This window comes from Dermacentor silvarum, chromosome 2 (genome assembly GCF_013339745.2).
Source record: "Dermacentor silvarum isolate Dsil-2018 chromosome 2, BIME_Dsil_1.4, whole genome shotgun sequence".
NCBI classification, from domain to species: domain Eukaryota; kingdom Metazoa; phylum Arthropoda; class Arachnida; order Ixodida; family Ixodidae; genus Dermacentor; species Dermacentor silvarum.
The window spans coordinates 3020580-3042653 of NC_051155.1; the positions used below are offsets into that span (position 1 = coordinate 3020580).

At 47.3% G+C, this 22074-nt stretch overlaps 1 protein-coding gene across 7 annotated transcripts in view; it reads left to right on the top strand.

The window, feature by feature from the left end:
• The first annotated feature begins 723 nt into the window (after positions 1 to 723).
• LOC119441284 (glycosyltransferase-like domain-containing protein 1) overlaps positions 724 to 22074 on the top strand; it is a 168153-nt gene continuing 146802 nt past the window's right edge. For all 7 annotated transcript variants that reach the window (XM_049661118.1, XM_049661117.1, XM_037705909.2 and 4 more), the window contains exon 1: positions 724 to 1151. In XM_049661118.1, coding sequence (XP_049517075.1) covers positions 799 to 1151 — 353 coding nt within the window. In that variant the 5' untranslated portion in view covers positions 724 to 798. The remainder of the gene's footprint in view (positions 1152 to 22074) is intronic.

The following is a 22074-nucleotide window of genomic DNA, read 5'->3' on the forward strand; positions in this document are numbered from 1 at the left end:
CGCTTTGAGCTAGCTGCTTTATTTTCACTGGGGAGGAAAACTGTTTTGCTTTATCAACCACGCTATGTTCAATGCCTACATTACAGTTTCTTAGGCGAAACGTCAAATTTGCGTCACGTTACGAAAGCGAAACGGGGCTATCGGCGCCATTTTGTAAGCGTCGCACCTACGTCACGCCTCGAAGAAAATGGCGGAATGTCCAGAATAGCGGCTCTGTTTTGTTTCCTTCCTCCATGCTCGATATGCTCGATATCAATAATAAAATTTTCATGCGTAGCCTTCATGGTGCGGCGATACCAGTTACTTTGGTAAAAACAGCAGTTCACCTGGCTAAAACTACATTTGGCACCGGCCATCAAGAGTCATAGGCGCACCGAAGCAACTAAAACATTTAAAAAAATGTACTGCGAGAAAAACTGGGCGCCCTCCAGCGTCCGCGTAGCGAACGCGCGCTCGCTAGCAGACGACGCGCTTGACAACGACAGCAAAATTGAAGACGTCGCGTTGTAAAATCTATGCCTCAAATATATATGTTTGGTAAAATGGTGTAAACATAAATTTGCAGTTGAAATAAAGCGCTATTTTAAGAGCGTGCTACGCGCAATTGGCCTCCGCCCCAATGCAGTTCGCTCGCAGCGCCCTCGCACTATTTTTCCACACGCGGCGCCTCACCGGCAGAGTGCCGTTCGGCCCACTCGACCATTGTCTGGTTCTGTGGTCTGGTACACTCTAATGGTGCCGTAGGTGCTTTATTTTATGCAGTAGGTGCAGTCGCGCAGTTGTTAAACGTCGTTGGTCATGGCGGTATTGTTGCTGGAACCCTTCTACGGTGGGTCGCACCGACAGTTGATGGATCTGCTAAGCGTGGAGCTGGGACCGCAGGGATGCCGCTTGGTCACGCTGCCGGCCAACAAGTGGCACTGGCGCGCGCGCACGGCAGCCCTGTGGCTCGCCGAACGCATCGAGCCGTCCAACGGCTACCGCGTGCTGATGGCCAGCGGCACGCTAAACCTGGCCGAGCTGCTGGGGCTGCGGCCAGACCTGTCGCCGCTGCGCAAGTTGCTCTACATGCACGAGAACCAGCTCGCCTACCCGGTGCAGAAAGAGCAGCAGCGCGATTTCCAGTACGGCTACAACCAGGTGGCGTCGTGGTAAGATTTATATAAAGCCAACAAGGAAGAAGAAGCTTGCCGCGGTAAAGCTATGGAAATGTTTTGGAATGTGAAAATTCTTATGCCGAGATTTCCAGGTGCGGCTTTGTTTGGCTTTGCAGCATTCGTTTGTTTTGCCGGTTGCAGATAAATATGTGATTTAAATGGGGACATCCTCACCTTGTCATTTACTTGACAAGAGATTTAGGTGCACGTTAAAGAACCCCAGGTGGTCAAAATTTCCGGAGTCCGCCACTAAGGCGTGCCTCATAATCAGAACTGGTTTTGGCACGTAAAACCCCATAATTTTTAGGTGTTCACTGCACCACAGGCTATCTAGGGGTCCACCTAGCTGACATGACCATTTCGTCTGTTGCTGAAGTGCTGATTGGCTGTGGCGCCTGGCTCCTGTTGAAGTGCACCCCAGCCCAGCCAATCAGAACTTCAACAGCTGGCGAAATGGACATGTCCACTAGGTGGACTCTTAAAGAATACCTACCCCAGCTGACGGTTTAGGTTACTCTGGCCTCCTTGAAGCCCTTGGGTTGATGGATAGATAGCAGGGGAAAAGTAAACATGTCCGCAATAGAGATTAGTAAGAGGCGATTGAAGGTTTGGTGGCAGAAAAGTAGCGAGACCACAAACAACTGAGGCATTCAAAACAAAGTTCCAAATAGTAGCAGAAAAGTTTAGTGCTGGGAATACTTTGTGTGTGTGTTTAAAGAAAAAGATAGGTAGAACATTACGCAAAATAAGAACAAGAATGTGTGGGTGCAACCCATTTTAAGCATCCTCATAGGACACTCGTAGCATCCAACCACTCATCCATCTATGCTGACCCCTCCCTCAGCTCTCGTAATTTTTGCACAAGCATGGAAGGAAGAACAGAACTAGGGAGGGAGCAGATGGAAGGTCATTGGGAAGGTAGAGTGCATGGTAGATTTTAGTTCTCCCAGTCTGTGAGGAGCAGTGCCACTGCTGCCAACCCCAGGGAAGTTTCCCTACATCTACGGATTCTAGACCTTGTTTAGGAAAAAAAAAATTAAAAAGCTAGCGAAGATTTGTGTTTTGGCCGAGACATGGCGAAAAGAAAAACACAGGACACTTGAGGGAACCACAGTTGCGACGCCGCAATGACTGACACGTAGAACTGCCGATGTGATGACGTGCTTTGATTTCAGTCAGCCTAAATTAGCTTGTGAAGTAGGATTTGTGGTCATACTGCCTGTGGTGCAGTGAACCCTTCTTGTCAAGTAAATGACACGGTGGGGATGACTGCATTTAAATCAAATATTTATTTGCAACCGGCAAAACAAATGTATGCTGCAATGCCAAACAAAGCTGCACCTGCAAATCTCAGCATAAGAGGAACACATGTACCTAGCACTGAGCATGATCGACTAGTCTGTTGGGGTGTTGCATAATCGACTATGCACTCAAATTTGCTGTCCATTGACAACCAAAGCGCCACGCAGGGTGCTGCGCTTCCGGGCAGCAATGTAGGCTGCAATGCCTACAATACCTACGGCAAAAAAATTTACAATGTTACAGTGTACAGTCTTCCTCCGTTCTTGCTGCACTCTTGAAGCATGATTACGCACCAGACTTGGTGCATTAAATTTATGGCGATGGTTTGCCACAAGTGCTTCATGTCAAAACACATGTATGCCATCTGATCTGGATCAAGTTCAAACAATAATTTTCACCGTTGAAAATTAGGTGAAGGAAACATGTGTTTGTGTCAATCTTTGTTTTTTTTTTTTCTGCCTGCAGCACATTTTAAATGTCTGTAAGGCAAAATGTGTTTTGATACAGCAATATTCCTGCTAAATAATCATTTGCATCAAATCACTTTTTTTTAATAGGTAATGAAATGATTACAATTGTTGCTTAAATTAAAGTGAAAATGTACAGTTTCATGCTTCTAAATAAAATTTGAGTCAGCAGAACTCTCGGGAGTCTGAAGCAACTGTGAATATGTTGTGTGCGTTCTGTTGAATTTACATTCCGCACTTTCAGTGCCAGAAGGCACTGTGTACTGCGTTTGCTTTGCGATGAACATATCATTCACACTATGTTTCTCAGTTATCCTGCATGTGAAAAATATGCATAAAACTGTGTTGTTCTTCCAGTGCATAGCAGTGTTAGGTTATGTTAAATTGCAGGGTTTAGAAGCTGAAAAGTGCACTACGAGGGACACCATGACTGCACACCCCAAGCGCGCCACACGAGCATGCTTTGCATTAAACTTCTCGAAACTCCTAGGCAGCTGGGAATTGAACCCATGGCCTTGTGCTAAGCAGCTATATAGAGCAGATTGAGGACATAGAGCAAGTGTGAAATGAAAGCAGCGAGTTCGAAATCACTTTCTGCTAACCTTTATCTTAAATTTCTTTCTTGCTCATTTTTTAACTGTCAGAACGGTATATCTCTTTTTCCTGTGATCACAACAAATTAGGCCCCTAGGATTGACAGGCCCTGCTTACACTTCTTGTCTACTTCGTATTCTTACTACCACTTGAAAGGATCAGCTGCACGTCCCCTCTTTTGTGGCTAACACACTCGTCTTTAAACATTTCGACTTGTGTCATCATACTCTACAGACCAACTTCACAATTTCATGGCTGCATGTTCTCTCGAGCATCTGTAGCAATTGTTGCCTCGGTGAAGACAAGTCACATTGTTGAAAGGCGGGCTCGCGAGAGACATCCCTCCATTAACCAGTGTTGATCTTTTCGTGTGAATTGAAAAACACAACATGAGCGGGTGCAGTTAGCGTAGTGATAAGCGGAGTAGACGAGTGTGACAACCCATGAAATAAACTTTTTAAACCGCAAACAAGAGACAAGGCACAAAAGGAAGGTTAGACACAGGACAGGCGCTACTACAACGTCGTGAAATATATATCAAAAAAGGCACATGCACAGAAACGTTATTGAAAAAAACTGCTGGTGGCAGGTCTCCCTCCAACAGTCATCTCTGCGGTTGCTGAGGGTCTGTTTTGCAGAAGTTTAAGAAAGGAAAAGAGGGCAATAAAGATTTCAGTCGGAAAAAAGGTGCACTTGACGTAGTTCCTTACTTCCACAAAGTTTCACATAACCTCAACAAGGTCACCAATAGGCACGAAGTTGGAGTGGTTCTTTCTGCCCCCAAGAAACTCGACCGTCTTTGCCCTCGTGTAGCCACACCAGGCGAAACAAGGCGAAGTTGCCTTAAGAACCACCTTTCGCCCTATCTCAGCTGCACCTGCGGAGTTGTTTATGACATTCCTTTGCTCTGGGGCAAAAGCTATGTCGATCAAACAGGAAGGTGTGTGAATGACCGATTTAGAGAACACGCCTTGAATATTAAAAAGAAGGAGCTAACACATTTGGTGGATCACGTGAACTCTTGCGGATGTGAGGCATTATTGTTTGACGCGAAGATTCTTGGTAGGAGCCACAGTGAGCAGGCCCGCTTGATACTGGAAGCATATCACATAAAAAGGAGGGGGGGAAGGTTGCATCAGTGAACCTTCTTAAGTCTCTACGCGAAAGAGTTTGGATACTTCGATGCGCATGTAAATTAGTCAGGCATTTCTCATACATTGTCCTTGTCGTTTTTTTTTTTTTCATTTCCCCTAAGTTTTTTTTTTTTCCATAATGTTTCTGCACATGTGCCTTTTTCAAATATATTTCATGACGTTGTGGAATAAACAGTTGAAAGTAGCGCCAGTCCTGTGTCTGACCTTCCTTTTGTGCCTTGTCTCTTGTTTGCGCTTTAAAAAGTTTATCAAGTATGCACCAACTAGGCCAATAGAAAGGTCTTCTAAACTCGTGAAAGTTCGCCTTGCTCCGATGGGCGAATGACAAGCCGGCCAAGAAACTTGACCTGTCTATAAGCAGGCCAACAGACTCGCATTGTAGAGTCCCAGTGGTCAGGTGTTTGGATGAGATTTGGCATAGAGGGAAAAAAAATTGGGTGCCTATCTGCGACTGCAAATTACTTGTAAGTGTGCAGACGTGGTGCTGCTATGTTGGTACATGACAGCATGTAAGAAAAATTTACTGCACATACTTGATGTTGGTGTCGTGAGGGGACACACTGTTTTGACATTGCTACATATTCTGTAATCTTGTGTAGTCTGGTGCCAGATTTCTTACAATTCAAATAAGGCTCCCTGTCAATCTTGGCGTCCAAATTTGTTTTGTATGTGGAGCAAGTACAAACATGCTGACGTCTTGTTCGTGAATGTAGTTTCAAGCGGGAGGCTTTGTTGTTAGCATGAAGAACTCTGGCTTGCACTGCAGTATCATTTCAGCTTGAGTACAGCAACTTCATTATATAAATTTGTAAAACGAGGTTAGAAATAAATTGAAACTCTAAATTTTCAATCTATTCGCATAGTGAAAATTAGGTCTTTACAAAAATCAAATTGGAAACTTAACGAGTGTATCTTGCAACAATCTAGGGAATTTTATTTTTATCCAGTTCGGGGGAAAACTTCCTTCGGAAGTTGGCAGCACTGGTGAGGAGGGAGCTGACGTGGTACGAGGTACAACGTACGCTTACGCTCCTCACGTACAGCCTTCATAACGAAGTGCTAGGCGCCCCCGGAATCGTTTGTTATACAGGCCACTTCGTTGTAAATGTTGCACACTGCACCGCTCACAATAGAGCCCAATTATTCCTTCATTATACAGGTCGTTTCGTTGTCAGAACTCTCGACTGTAGTTAGTCAGCTGGCATTGAAATGAAGCACCGCGCATGTGCCCTCCTGGGCATTCCAAGCACCCTCAAAACAAGTGAAGGTGGTAACTGCCAAATGACTGGCCTAGAGCAAATTGAAACACTGAACACGTGTTCGCTCTATCTTCACAAAATTCATTGTGTGCAGTGGTTGCAATGAACGTAGGTTTTTTGCGTGAAATGTGTTCCTCTTGTACGCCTCTGTATAAAAGCCGCCAATGTCATCTCGGTGCAGTGATTGCGCAGATTCTCAAATGAGCTTTTTCACATGCATGTCATAGTTCCATTTCGCAACATTATATCATGCATTATTGCTGTTTCGCTGCAAGGGGTGCGGCCTAGGTGATTTCTTTTTCTTTGTTGGAACAGATTCACAGATTCCCTCTGTTCACATGGATTATATGAAGTGGACATTACTTGCACCATGTAAGAGATTAAAAGATGCACTAAATAATGCTTAATTGTTACAATTGTAAAGTTAAAACCGAGACATGGTGAAGTTGTATCAGCCTAGCTGAAATCCTAGCCGACACTACCCAGATCTAGGGACATTTATGTTTGGACATTGGGGAAATCCTAAGGATGTACCAAACTCATCCTAAAGTTAAATACTGAAAGTGGTCCAATCCCAGCTAGGTCTTATTTTTAGTTGTCATTGGGACAGTGTGCTGAATGTCGAATACAAGCATAGAACTTAGTCTGGATGTTATTAATCAGGTTTGTTGATGCTGGCTTTCCATGCTTGTAAGGTGCCATGCAAAGTAGCTGTGAAAATTTTAATGCCACTGTCGTTCTGTAATACGAACTGTCAAGTATTACAGCTGTAAATCGATATCGCAATTTTCTTTAGGAATATAAATGAACGCCAGTAGTATTCAGTGCAATAACAGCTGATCCATGTCAACCGCGAGTGTTCGCAACGTATATGGGTGCACGTATATGGGTGAACACTCAAGCGACTGAATGCTACGTATTGTGTCTACATCACATGCAATGCATAGTATGCATGTGCATGCGCTCATACAATGTGCCTGTGCATGATCCGATGGATCCCATTGTTCCCTTCTTTAGGACCATCCGCCTGGAACTGCTTCTGGGATATTCAACCAAATAAAGTTTTCAAAGTCAATGTTATCAGAAAATGCATAAACTATGGTGTATGCACGAGCTTCAAATGTTATAGCTTTGGGTTATAATTTGAACATTTCAAAAACCTGTTTCTCTTTCTCGAACACTTAATTACCGACCACCTAGGAGGCTGACTAATAATGTGCAGGCTGAAAAAAGGCCAGCGTGTGACGTCCTCGTGATATCCCTGTTAATATAACCTAAAATGTTAAGTAAATTTAAATAGAGTGTCTATCTGGGAAGCAGGCACATGTGGCATGTGGTCTGCTGTTTCCTGATGCACACTCACAGAAAATATTTCGCATGCTTATTCCAAGTCCTAATCATGCCTGTGGTGGAGTGTTTTTCGGACCTTGCTGATTAGGGCGCTGCTTTTAAGCTTTTAAGATGTGGGATGTGTGGATCTTTCTGGGACGTCCATGGGATTTCTTGCGTCGTCTGGGTGGATGGATATCACTTTAGAGATGTCAATCCCTAAAACAGTGCTAAACATGCACGTTTGCAGTTGTCGTTTCAAACTCTTAGAGAGAGGTTCTTGTGAAACTGTTTGCAGGAATGCCTATTAAGTTCATACCACATTTTGCGGACGCAGATGTCAAAATTGGTGTTAGTCTCAGAATTTCTGCTACATGACTTCTGAATTGTGCAATTTCATAATTTCAGTATGTAATGTAAAGTGAACAGTTAAGAAGTTAAGTGTTGAACCTTTTCAGTTATAGCTATGTAGACATAGTGATTGGTGTGCAAGTAAATGTCTGCCTCTTCAGATAACCTATCTGAACAGATTGAATTGTGCTTTCGAAATGACCTTCAATGGGGCCCGTGACTATTTTGTACCCTTGTGTTGCTGATGTTATCCCGAGGTGAATGCAAAAACAATTATGGAAATTGACGCAGCTAAACAAAAGTTATTCAACTTACAAATTGAAAGTAAAAGCAGACGACACAAAGAGGCATGGCCTTTCGTATTTCACTCACCGAGGACTTGTGCTGTTTCTAATCAAAACACGGCTTACATCCCCAAACCAGGAGCTTTCTTCACATTGAGGCCTAGCCATGCTATTTGACAGCATCGTTACCATGATTACAGTAACCAGTACGGGTAAAGTTGTGTTCCTAGTGTAAGTCAACAGTAAGCACAGACGAGATGTGATTCAGGCGAGACGCACGATTGCATGCGTTCCCGAGCCTCTCTGGATATGGTGGCGCCATCTAGTTAGGGCGTCTCCAAATGCACCTTCTCATGCACAATAAATTCCATAAATAGCCAACGTATGTATATCAGAAATATACGGAATGAAGTGTACACACTATTTATATGTACATGCTATGTGAGAATGCCTATTTTTGCATTATATTTTGAGTGTATTAGTTGCAAGCAAGATTAATTTGTATTGCACAAATACCATGCATAAAACACATTTTTATTTTTAAGTGCTGATTGTATGTATGCATAAACACGTCTTTATGCTCAGCCAATCAAAGTGAACAGCATAAGTGACATGCCTTTGGCATCACATTATCTGCCAAAAATTGTTGATGTCTGTGCGGAAACTTACTTCAGGAGCAAATTAAAATATCAAATGCTCAGATTTCGGCATTTTCACTGGCACAGCAGGCATTGCCAAGTCCTGTAATTAGCAAACAAGGAATGAAAACAACATGCTTAATTTAGAGTGCAGAGCCCCTTTAAAGAAAATCTTCTCTAGCTAAAGTACAGTAAAAGCTCTTTTCACGGGGATGCCTAACGAGTTAGAATTAAACCGAATTCGAACTAACGAAAGTCATTCAAAAACAGCCAGAATTGAGACCGGGTTGCTAGAAAGCACTTGTAACTCACAATATTTATTGGCCAAAATAATCTGTGATCACTTTTTTGCGCTCAGTTTTTCCGCTTGATTGCTTTCGATGCTGACAAGTATATTTTATTCAGCATTGTAGACGCTGAAAGAAATTAATGAAGTGTTTCACTGCTCTTATTCCACATAGAAACAGCGAGCACTGACCACGCAGCCGATACAGCGAAGGTTTTTGTGGCCGCCTCGTGCCGAGGTTGGCGCCTGTATGCTGCTCATGCCTTGACAAAAGTACAGTTCATAGGAATCACCATGGAAGGCCAGCACGTTGGAACAACTTTGAATGTGCTGCCCGCACATTAGTCACGTATTTGCGATTGTAATAACACTTTAAAGGGAGGAAGTTAATGCATGATATCAGGAATGTGGTGAAAAAAAATTTAAAAAGTACATTGTGCTGGTGCTGGTGGCTTAATGTAAGTTTATTGCGAGTAGCACAGTCATTGCAGAGCATCACATTTTTACAAACCACAGGGCTAAACCCTCTTGACTTTTTTGTGAGTAGCACACTGGTTTAACCCTTTGAGCAAAAAGTGAACCTGTGTAATGCAGTAAAACCTAGCCACCGATCCTGTTAGAGCAGTGGAATGCTCGCTGCAGCCAATCTGTCGCACATTGGCTGCTAGAAGCAAGAAATCCTTTACCACTTTTGTGTGCAGTCATTTAGTGCTAAATACACGAGTGAGTCTGTCCTCGAGGGTCTGAATGAGGAGGCTGTACAGACTAACTGGTGGGTACAGAAGCCTCCCCCCGATGTCCAACTGTGTGTAAGCTTCTGCTGGCAATTGGTGCAACACACTTTCTCTTGTCACAAGGCAGGCATCACTGCATGCCTTGCAATCACTTGGAAGGGTGCGCTTCCTGGCTACATAGCCAGAAATTCATCTTTGCAGGCAGGCACGCGGAAGGGAGATGCTCATTTGTCCACATGACTTGTAGCTGGCGTTGCATTGCTTGCTTGCTTGTTCCTCACTTGTGGCGCTTACCCACTACGGAGGATTGACCAAGGAGCCGGCGGTTAAAGTTTAAAGGGAAGGGGGAGAGAGAAAAACCTAAACGAAAAAGTAAACCAGAGTGAAGTAATGATAATTAGGAAATAGATTGACCTGTCAGATACAGAAATAAAAATAATTGTAATTATACATGAACAACAATTTTTTTTGTGATGGTATTAGGATAATTTTGAACACACAGTCAGCGATTTAATGAGCTATCCAATTATTGATATAAAGAATTAACATGGTAGCCTTTTTGTGTCACAGAGGTAGTCGCAAATGGCCACACAGGTGTTCCTGTGGCCATCGTTCCTGTGGCCATCGTAGCCCAATGAAGAAGAGCATATTTTGAGTAGTTATAGAAATGCCAAATTTTCGGAATAAAGACTCTAGTTTCTTCCTCGGATTTCTAAATCAACAGCATGCTAGTAGAAAGTGATCAATGTTCTTGGGTTCCTGGCAGATAGGACACAGAGGGGACGGTGCCAGACTGGACATCTATAGGTAAAAATTGAATGATGGGATGAGGCAGCGTAATTTTGTCGCAACGTGGCACAAAACACCACTTTTGCATTTTTTTCTTTGTCGTTGACGGCATTCTTCACAGCGTGTCAAGGAATAGCAACAGCAGATCACACCACCTACTTTGAAGAATTACTGAGGAAACGCAAGAAAAATAGGGCTGCATTACACAGACCACAAAAGCTACTTCGCGCAGTTCCGTGGCCTACGAGATTGGCAGGCTCATGGCGCCCCTGACGGAAGCGCCGAATTTTCCCACAGTGGCAGGAATGCGCAGCGGGGCCTCGCTAGGCATTGGTGGCGGCGCCGCAGTCTTCACACATCCCAATTCTAGCCATCGTGAAGACCGCCAAGTTGGATTTTCTGCTCGCTGGGCCAGGTTTGGCTTCCAGTGGCCCACTCTATGCCCTGCTAGATTGGGAGCGAGTGCATTATGGTCTTGTCTCAAAGGTCATGCCCGCTTTTCCTTGGCTGAGAAAACTCTCCAGGGCACGGCACTTTTTCTGCTTTCGTTCTATTTTCGGTCAGCACTATTGTCATAACCACATGTTGCGGGTTCCTTTTTTCTTTTTATCACCGTGTGGTGGCGCACAGTTCGAATTAATGATGGAGGAGCCGATGCGCATGCGAAATAACGAGCTGGCTCACCCATAGATGCCTATGCTGCGTGCCTGGACCGCAACAGTCAGTTCGAATTATCCAAAAGTTGGAATTAATGAGGTGCAAATTAACTAACACTTACTGTAAATAAATAAGGCGCAGTATATTGCAAACATGCCTGAGTATACGTACCCAAAAAACAATGTGGAACAATAAGTAGTGGCCATGACGAGGTGGTGTTTGTGCACTCTTGTCCCGTTTTGTATGCATACTTTATTTGTGAATGCGCTATGTACTGACAGGGTTTACGCGGTGCGAGATTTGAGAAAAAGCAGACATCCTGCGCATGCAGCCTGCATTTCAAGTGTGCTACGTCTGACATGGGGCTGTGCTGTTTTAATGGCTGCAAGCTAAACTGGGCTGATATTGATGCGTGTGCATGTTTTTCCTGTGAGTGTTTTTCACTGGCTAACCACAGTTACAAAGTTATAGTGCGGCACAAGACGTACCTTCCTGTTTCGGAACTTTCGACTGTTGTTGCCGATTCTGCAGTGAACGAATCTTTGTCTAATCAGATTGCATGCACAAAGCGAATAATGGTGTACATTCTAGAATGTGTGTTTGAGCACCAGCGATTACACTGGTATGGGCAGTGAGCTGCGTATGAATAGCTCACCCATGAATGACATTTGTGTTCGCTGCTTTGTGTGTTGTTTGTTTTGCTTGGCACAGGTTCACCCAGTTGAGATTTATATTCTTAACTGGTGCTTCTGGTAGTCCTAGGCTTCACTGGCATTACAAAGTGACAATTGATCCTTATTGTTTTGATCCTTTTTATCCTTATTGTTATTGATCCTTTGTTGATCCTTATTGGCGCCGGGTCCGCACTTCTGCCGCCAGGGGTCATACTACGTGCTATTCGAAGACGATGATGTAGATAGACACTCGGATTTAGTGGGACGTACTCATAAGTGCTCGCTGGCTGATCTGAATACGACGACATGCCTTGTTTTGATGTTGGCCAGAGCTTGCTACCCCTTTTAAGTACACTGTGTAAATAGTTTACGTACTGTGCATCCACATAGCAATATAATGCACATACACATGACTTATGAAGCTCAAGTACAAAAAGATGACTTATGATGGCAAGACTTATATTTACGATGGTACAACAGATTCCGTATGGAGTACATTCAGTAGCAAACAAAGCGTGAGCCTGCACGGCTCTGAAGAAACACGTCAGGTCGCCTGTCCGTCATCCTTATCAATTGTAGGAGCCTGAAGAATAAAACATGAATTCTCTAGCCTACTGCACATTTCACAACCTGATATTGTCATCGGGACAGAATCGTGGCTCGAGCCTGGCTTATCGGATTGTAAAATGTCTCCATCTGAATACAAAGCTTATCGAAAAGACCATAATCACCAGAGAAGAGGCGTGTTCATCCTTGTACATGACAGAATCAGAAGTGTACCATTATACTGTGATGATGTTTCTTCAGAATGTATTGGGCAGAATATTGGTTTCTGGGGTGGTAACAGCTTTGTGGTGAAATCGTTTAACAGGTCACCATCTTCAACAAGCATAGAACCATTTCGCAACCTTGCATGATCACTGTCGGTCTTGTCATCGGAGACTATTCTACTATGGGGCGATATCGACATGCCTGAGGTTTGATCACGTGACCTCAGCGACGAGAAGCTCGGCACTTCCCTCGGCCTTCATTGAACTAACACGGAACAATGAACTTGCTCAGTTTGTGCATTTCCCAACGTGTTACGGTTCAGCTAGGGACAGTTCGTTGGGCTTGTTGTTTAGCAACAACGGTTGAAGCAGTTATGGCAGCACCAGGAATAATTGATCGTAAATGCAACAATAGTGTGCAAGAAGTTACAGGTTAGCAAGAATTGCCCGAGAAAGATTTTATGTATGAGCAGGCTAATTATAATGCCATAGATGAAGAGTTAAATTTATTTCTGCCAGTATTGCTGGCATACAGCAGTCACTTCAGCATAGAAAGCTTATGGGCTCTGTTCAGAGACAAACTCCTCTCTTTGGTCACTAAATACATTCCCTCAAGAGTGGTATCATCTAGACGTAGAATGGATAAACCTTAGATTAATAAAGAACTGCGTCTGTCAATAAGAAAGAAGGCCGGGGTATACAAGGCATTCAAGATAGCACCAAGTCAGAACTTGCATGACAAGCTTAGAACTCTAACTTAAAACATGAAACAAGAATTAAAGATGTCAAAAAGAACATACTTATCGTCGCTAGCTGATAAAATAAGACCTAACCCGAAGGAGTTATGGCGATATGTCGAAAGTAACAGAAAAGAGTGTTGGCATTCCGGCTCTCCAGCATGAAAGTGGTGTGTAAACTGGTGACACAAAAGAAAGCTGATTGCTTTAACGAATATTTTCACTGTCTTCACAGCATGTCGTCATACTCTGGTACCTGAATTATACGAACAATTACCTCAAATGCATGACGTTTTAAATGAGGCTGGAATTAGGGCTCTGTTGTGCAACATTAATCCTCATTCTGCTCATGGTCCAGATGGTATATCAAATCACATTTTGAAGCTCTGTTCCCACAGTATTGCTCCTATCTTGGTTGAATTATTTACCAAGTCAATAAATTTCAAAGATTATTTATAGTCGGGTACAGCTTTAGAAGTCAGGAGAGGCCCTGCCCAGATGACCGAAGCGCAGCAGCCGATTGTCTCCGCGACTAAAGAAATAGTACCGCTCAAAACATTGCGACTGCTTCTAAAACGTGTATTTCTCGGTATAAATAAGATTTGTGTATCTTGATGAGTGGTTTGGTAAAACTGTCATGATGGAAATGCTACAGCACATGCCAGATCACGAGAGAAAAATAACTCCTTGCCTTCTACAATGCTGTGCGTCATCTGCTACAGAGCAAGATCGACAGCACCGGGCATGTAATTATAAAGCAGTCGCTGGTTTAATAGCATGAGATTCATATATACTTTTTGTGTGTTTTCAGAAGTTTATTATTGCGATAGCAATTATATGGACACTTCAACCGGATTTCTGCCGTCGCCGTGAGGTTCCGTATAGATTCCAAGGGCGATAAAATCGCCGCACGCCGTATGCGCGAGCGAAAGCGCGCGGGGGACGCGCGTTATCACAGAGAGCGAACGCTCGGCGGAAAGCAAACGCGACCGTCGCGTGGGGGTATGGGAGGGAGGGAGGCGGGGCGGTGCTGTGCTCCGGCACCAAAGGTGTATCTTGCCACTCAATCTCCCACGCGGAAGCAACAAAGCGGGAAGAGGGGGGGATGGGGAGGGGGCAGCTTCTCCTCTGCCAACAACTTCTCCTTCGCAGTTTGGCCGGTGGTGCCCGTCGCCCGCACCGTCTCTTATCTCCACACGGCTCTGGTTTCCGTTGAAGCAATAGACCGCGCGAACCTGCGCTTGCTGCCAGCGTTCTGACAGTCGTTGGCTGCGGTCATTCAGTGTGATCTTTTCATGTTAGCTTGTGCGCGCTGGCACGACGATTGTTCATTCAGTTAGTAAGCCAATGTGTCCAAGTTTATGCAGCCGATAAAACTGTCCCTACTCCGAATAGCTCTCTACTAATTTGCTATCGCAATCGATGCTTCGCCTTTCGGGCGAAACGGCGACATTTTTTTTTAATGCCTTAGGCTTATTTGATGAAGGAGGTTAAAAAAAAGGACACTGGCCAATAAAAATACAAGAAAAGACATTTTATTGGTCGGTGTCTTTCTTTTTAACCTTCTTCATGATGCCTGAAGAAGACGGGCTTCCGTCAAAACCTCGGCTTCAGGCTTATTTTATAATACTAATTATTTTTTTTTATTTTTTTGCGGTTGCGAACCTGCAATCTCGTCAGTTCACGCACGTTCGCGCATGGCAATGTGCCAGTTTTCCGCCATAGAGCCTAGCGATGTGACATCAGAATGCGATCCTTTGTTGCCGAACGAGCCTTGTGTCGCCTCGATGACCACACCACCAAGGAGCCTCGGCAAGAAAAAGAGCGGCCACATCCTGAACAGCGATTCACGGCAACCTGATCTTCCACTGCTACACGTTTTGGCATAACAGGGAGTCTGAATGCAGCGTGGAGGACACGAGCAAGTTTGTCGCCAACATTTTGGTGCCAGCGAAACAACAGTGTTCAGGGTGAGGGAGGAAGTTAAAGCTTCGCATTTTTCGGGTGGCGAACTGACGACGTCGTCGCGAAAGCGCCCACGCAATGCGGAGGAGAGAAGGCGCAGCACGAAGTTTGACAGCTTCACCTTGTGCGCGCTGAGGTCATGTGTGCACGATTTCTTTCGCCGCAATGAGATACCCACGGTCGAGAAGATAACTACCGAGTTCTCAGAGCGTATTGACACGTATACATGTTTATCTTTCACCGGTGGCCGCTTTCCACCGGCTAACAAGTGTTAAACGTTATCGCTCGGCGCAGGACGCGCCTGCATCGGAAGCTTCTCGATCGTTGTAGCCTCAGAAAGAAATTCGGCGACAGTCTTGGGCGGGTTGCGCATCAATCTGGCGAATAGTTGCTCTTTGACACCCCGCATCAAGAACCGAACTTTCTTTTCTTCAAACATGTCAGGGTCGGCGTGGCGGAAGAGGCGAGACATCTCCTCCGTGAAGATCGCGATACTCTCTTTAGGCAATTGCACTCTGGTTTCTAAGAGAACCTCTGCCCTTTCCTTTCGTACGATGCTCGTGAAGGTCCTCGCTGAAGTTCTCACGAAAAAGGTCCCACGTAACCAGGGTGGTCTCTCTGTTCTCAAACCAGGTCCGAGCAGCGTCATCCAAAGAAAAATAGACGTGGCGCAGCTTGTCGTCGTCGCTCCATTTGTTGAACGTCGCGGTCCGCTCGTATGTCTCCAGGCAGGTTTCAGGGTCTTCAGCCGATGATCCACGAAAGGTCGGAGGCTCCTGAGGTTGTTGCAGCAGGATGGGGGACGCTGAGGCTGCCATTGGGGTCGACTTGGCCTTGATCGCTGTGGTCTTCTCAGAAGAAGTCCGTACTCCGGCAGAAGTCCTTGCTGCCTACGGCTAGCTCGCTGGTCCTTGGCGACGTTGGCAGTTGTCCTCCGGTTTCGGGCTTGGATCGCAGCTTTGCGGGGGCGTTCGCTGCATGAATGCACTAGCACCTCCACCAACAAGTCACCGTTCCGCCTCGCTCCAGCGTAATGATTTTCATCGGTACCGAAGTGCCTGCAGACATGAAGGGCGTCATCGAGGGCGATCATCACCCTACTGCTCGACCGTGAAATTTGCGTCGCTAGAGGCATAGCTGAGCTACGTGCAGGGAAAGCAACGGTGATGCTCACGAACTTCAGCCCTACATACAAGCACATTAACAAAGGCACCACGGTCGCCTACATCGACAAAATAATACAAGCCAGCAGTGCTTTCGCCTTCACGGATTCCAGTGCACCCGCAACGACGACTATAATACCTGAACCAACTTTCGACGTCAATCAGAACCTTCCCAGGTATAAGAAAGAACAACTAAAAGCTCTGCTCCTGCAATACAAGGACTGCTTCTCGTCGTCATCAAAAGTTTGACAAACCCCTGTCGCCAAGCACCGCATCATAACCGACGAAAATGTCCGCCCACCGCGTCAGAGCCCGTACCTTGTTTTTGGGCCACGTCATCAACAAGTCTGGAGTGTGCCCCGACCCTCAGAAAACTGCGGCCATCTCCAACTTTCCTCCACCCGCTGACAAGAAGGTAGTGCGTAGATTTCTTGGACTGTGTGCCTATTATAGGCGCTTCGTCAAGAATTATTCACGGATCGCTGAGCCACTGACGTATCTCATGAAGGCCGACATCGAGTTTAAGTGGGAGACGCCGCAAGTTGAAGCATTTGAAGAACTGAAGCGACGCCTGCAATCGCCGCCAATACTTGCACATTTCGACGAAAACGCCGATACCGAAGTTCACATGGACGCAAGCAGCGTAGGACTTGGCGCCGTGCTTGTGCAGAGGACTGACGGACTAGAAAGGGTTGTAAGTTATGCTAGCCAGCCGCTGTCGACGGCAGAGTCAAATTATTCCACAACAGAAAAGGAGTGTCTCGTTATCATCTTGGCTACATCAAAGTTTCGCCCCTACCTCTATGGCAGGTTCTTCAAAGTTGTGAGCAACCACCACGCCTTGTGTTGGCTAGCCAACTTGATGGATCCTTCAGGTCGCCTCGCACAATGGATCTGAGACTTCAAGCATTTGACATCACCGTCGTTTAGAAGTCCGGGCGAAAGCAGTCTGACGCCGAATGTTTGTCTCGCGCGCGCCCGCCAAACCGCTGCCACAAGACGACCAGGATGACGACACTTTCTTGGGACCCATCAGTGCGGACGAATTCGCCGAACACCAGCGAGCCGACCCGGAACTAAGGAGCCTTGTAGACTACCTGGAAGGCAAGACCGTCATTGTGCCGAAGGTGTTCAGGCGAGGATTGGCGTCGTTTTTCTTGCAAAACGACATTCTCCTAAAGAACTTCTCGCCTCTCCGAGTCAACTACCTCGTCGTGGTACCCTCAGCATTGCGTCCAGAGGTTCTGCAAGCTCTCCATGACGACCCAACGGCTGGACATCTTGGTTTTTCCCACACTCTCGCGAGGATACAAGAAAAATACTGGCCTTGCCTCTCTGCCGATGTCGCCCATTACGTAAGGACATGCCGAGACTGTTAGCAACGCAAAACACCACCGATAAGGCCAGCCGGACTTCTACAGCCAATCGAGCCACCTCGCCGACCGTTCCAGCAGATCGGGATGGTCTTACTGGGGCCTTTTCTGACGTCGACATCTGGGAATAAATGGATCGTCGTCGCTACGGACTACCTCACCCGCTACGCCGAAACAAAAGCCTTGCCCAAAGGCAGTGCCGCCGAGGTAGCCCGATTCTTCGTTGAGAACATCCTCCTGCGTCACGGTGCCCCAGAAGTCCTCATCCCTGACAGAGGCACGGCCTTTACGGCAGAACTAACTCAAGCCATCCTGCGATACAGCCAGACAAGCCATTGCCGCACCACCGCCTACCACCCGCAGACGAATGGCCTCACCGAGCGCCTAAATAAGACCATCGCCGACGTGCTGGCAATGTATGTCGACGTCGAACACAAGACGTGGGATGCCATCCTTCCGTACGTGACTTTCGCATACAACACGGCCGTGCAAGAAACGACGCACATGGCGCCGTTCAACCTGGTCTACGGAAGGAACCCGGCAACGACGCTTGACGCCATGCTACCGGACGTCGCTGACGAAGAAAATCTCGACGTTGCCACTTATTTGCAGCGTGCCGAAGAAGGTCGACCGCTCGCCCACCTGCGCATCAAGAACCAGCAGAGGACCGACAGCCGACACTACAATCTTCGACGACGACTACGTCGAGTACCAGCCCGGCGACCGTGTTTGGGTCTGGACTCCGATACGCCGACGAGCACTTAGCGAGAAACTGTTGCGTCGCTTTTTCGGACCATATAAGATAATCTGACGTATTGGCGCACTGGACTATGAGGTCGTGCCAGACAGCATTTCACAATCACAGCGGCGCCGGGCACGACCCGAAGTCATCCATGTGGTGCGTCTTAAGCCTTTCTACGCCCGCTGACGATGTTAGGTACTTGGTTACTTTGTTATTGTTTTTTTTTATTTATTACGCGTGGTATTGTTTTCGCTTTCGTGTTTGTATCATCGGGTCGATGCTCTTTAAGGGGAGGGTATTGACACGTATACATGTTTATCTTTCACCGGTGGCCGCTTTCCACCGGCTAACAAGTGTTAAACGTTATCGCTCGGCGCAGGACGCGCCTGCATCGGAAGCTTCTCGAATGTTATCGATGCTTCTATCCTTCGTCTGTGGTCACCGACGCTCATGTAATCTGATTGTATGAGCGACGCGAATTGTCTAGAACTTTCTGGAAGACACGCAGGCATCAGGGATTAATCTGGAACCTTAGATGACTCAGGTATAAAAGCCGACGCGATTCGCCGCTGATCAGATTTCGCCGATCGCCGACTGTGTTCGCCGCTATTATTGTGCTTTGAGTGTAGCTTGCTTTTGTGGGCACAGGTTCGTCCAATAAAGAATCACTTTCGTCATACCCAGTTTTACGACTGTTTTCTTAAGCGTCACTACTACGTGACATCCATCACTAACGCGGTGTACTGTGCATCGCCTGCTTGCCGAGATCGGCTTCAAGCACGAAATATCAGAACACACTTTGTCGAGACTAAAGTGTGAAACGGCAGAAGCCTGACACCATTGCCTGTTAAAGTGTTTGCTAAAGTAGTTTGTGGCTGCCTGGAACTGTTGCAGCGCCGTTTGTGGATCAGGAGGAGACGTGTCTTTCATGGCGGTGCTATGCCAGCTATACGCGCTACAGGCCTCAGGGCATGAGTGGAGCAGACGACAAAATGGATAGGCAAGCAGGCACCGTTGCTATAGCAACTGTAGCATCGACGCAGAAATGACAGACCCGTGCGGCGCTGAACCACCCCCACACCCGCACTTGATGACAGTGACGTCACGCACGTGAGCCAATCGGGAGGCACACACCTGCGCCTAGCAACAGTGACGTCACGACACAGAGGAGACCAATCAGGAGGCCGGAAAGCTGTGACAGTTCCTGCTAACGGCAGATGACCTTGACAATGAGCCATTAAAGGCTTCCGCCTTAAAACAGAAGCTGCAACTCGCAGCTTATCGACTGGGATGACATCGCCGATCGGCGGAATCGCTACCTCCGTGTCGTGGAGTGCTACCGGGCGGAAAGCCGAAAGATGTTCTACCTGGTCGAGACATGGGTGACAGCGGGACACACTCGTCGATCGTGTGGACAGACACTGTGGCGCAGAAGCGCGGACGCCTGTTCGCTCGAGGAAATGGCATGTCGATGGGTCTAAAACAACCTTCTGGGAAAGGTGAGCGCCTGATCGTGACGCACATCGGCAGCGAGGATGTCTTCGTTGACGGCTGCTTGGATGTATTTCGAGGCCAAAATACAGGCGAATTTGCTTCGAGGGCTGGTTCAATGACATTCTGCAGAAGTTGCCAGCTGCTAGCGTCATTGTTATAGACAATGCACCTTACCATAGCCGGCGAGAAAAATTGCCAGCGATGGCCTGGAAGAAGAAAAAAATACAGGAGTGGCTCACAAGCAAGAACAACACCTACGGTGAAAGGATGATAAAGAACCAGCTGCTTGAGCTGGTGGCATCTGTAAAGTTTTAGTCTCCGGGTTCTCTCAAGCCGCCTTTGCCGTAAGGCTTAGGCTTGACGGCTAACTCCCTTGTGCTTGCCTTGTACTACCGGGGTTCAGCGGTACAAGGACAGGCAGAAACACGACAACACACGATAGCGTAACAAGTATAAAAAGAGTTTATTGCTCCAGGGGAATTGGCGTGGAAGCAGGCTATAGAGTTGACCTCGACGTTTGTCGGGGTCGATAGTGGTCGAACGAGGTAGGGCGCGACAAAGGAGGGGAACAAGATGGTTACTTGAGCTCCGTCCTTCGTCGCAGCTCGCAGCGTGCGCAGGTCGCGCTGATCGCGACCGCCCCGTCTCATTCTGGGCTTGGTACAATGAGCGCGGGGCTCCGCGTACACATCACCGCTGCGTTTGCAACCGGTTTCCAAGAGGATCGCGCCACCGCACGAAGAGCCGTTTTGCTCCCCGAACGGGAAGAGGGAAAAAGGCGTCTGCTCTCCAACTAACGTACTCGCTGTTGCGGTTCCCTCAATGCAGTCGGCAGGTCGATGTCTTCAGATTCCTTCTCACCAGAACCCATTGTCTCATTTCATCCCCCGAAGTCGGCCACACCAGGGTCAGCCGACAAGGGCATGGTGTACTTGTTGGGTTGTCCATCGTCGACCTCTGATCGGATGGCTTGGGCCACTCCAGCCCCGCAGTAGCACGGCGCACGGACGAAGGTGCACTCCTTAACGGGTCCTCCGAAGGTTGGCTCTCCATGCCGGCACTCGTCTCTGGCGTCCAGTGGGCCCAGGGAGTGCACGAGCGCGGCTATCTTCTGGAAGGTTTGTTGGTGGCTTGTCTTCTTGATCAGCTGAGGTGCAGCCGTGGCTCCGTGCCATATGCCCTCACTGACTTCCATGGCCAGCTTTAGCTGCTGCTCCATAGGTGTGGTTCTGCTGCTTCGGGTGGGTCCGGACTGGTACGGTCTGTTCTGCCGACTGCGGGTATTGTAGGGGTGCGCCACGGGGGTCGATGGACATTCGCTTGCCTTCCCACGAGTTCGCGGCGCAGGTGCCGCAGCTTCCACAGTGCCTTCCCTCCGGAAGTACTGCTTCAGCTCACCGACGTAAATTGGTCCGCTGATACGACCTGTGTTCAGATCCCTCAGCTTGTAGTTAAGTCGCGAGAGCTTCTCAGCAACTTCGAAGGGTTCAACCCATTTGGGTGCTAAACCAGCAGCAAATCCTGTGCTCGCGTCGCTGAGCGCGTGGTTGCGTTTCAGGACTAGGTCTCCCATTTGGAATTCCATGTCCCGATGCGCTCGGTCATAGGAGGCCTTTTGACTCGCCCTTGCCCCTGCGCGGTTACGATTTGCTTCTATCATGGCGTTTGCCAGGCGATCACGCAGCCGCCGTGCATAGTCGGCAATTGGTGTTCTTGCGCCGGCTGAATCTGTCCGTTTGGATAAGATTGTGTCCGTTGGCATCTGGAGGTCTCTCCCGAACATCAGGAAAGCTGGCGTGAAACCCGTTGAACGGTTTTCACTCGTTCTTAGGGCGAAGGAGATCGCATCTAGGTGCTCGTCCCAGTCGTTGTGCGCTTGGGCGTATGCCCCAAGTAGTGGCTTCACATCTCGATTCCGGCGCTCTGTCACATTCGACTGAGGATGGTAGGACGTTGTCTTCACCTGCCGGACACCCATCGCTGCGCACGTATCTCCGAAGATTTTCGACGTGAAATACGACGCGTTATCGGTGATCAGCCGCTCTGGGAACCCATAACGGCAGAAGGTCTCCGATAGTTTTTTCAGGACCTCCTTCGTTGTCGCTGCTCGTAGCGGGTAGAGTTCAGCGATTCCACTGAAGTGGCAAGTGATGAC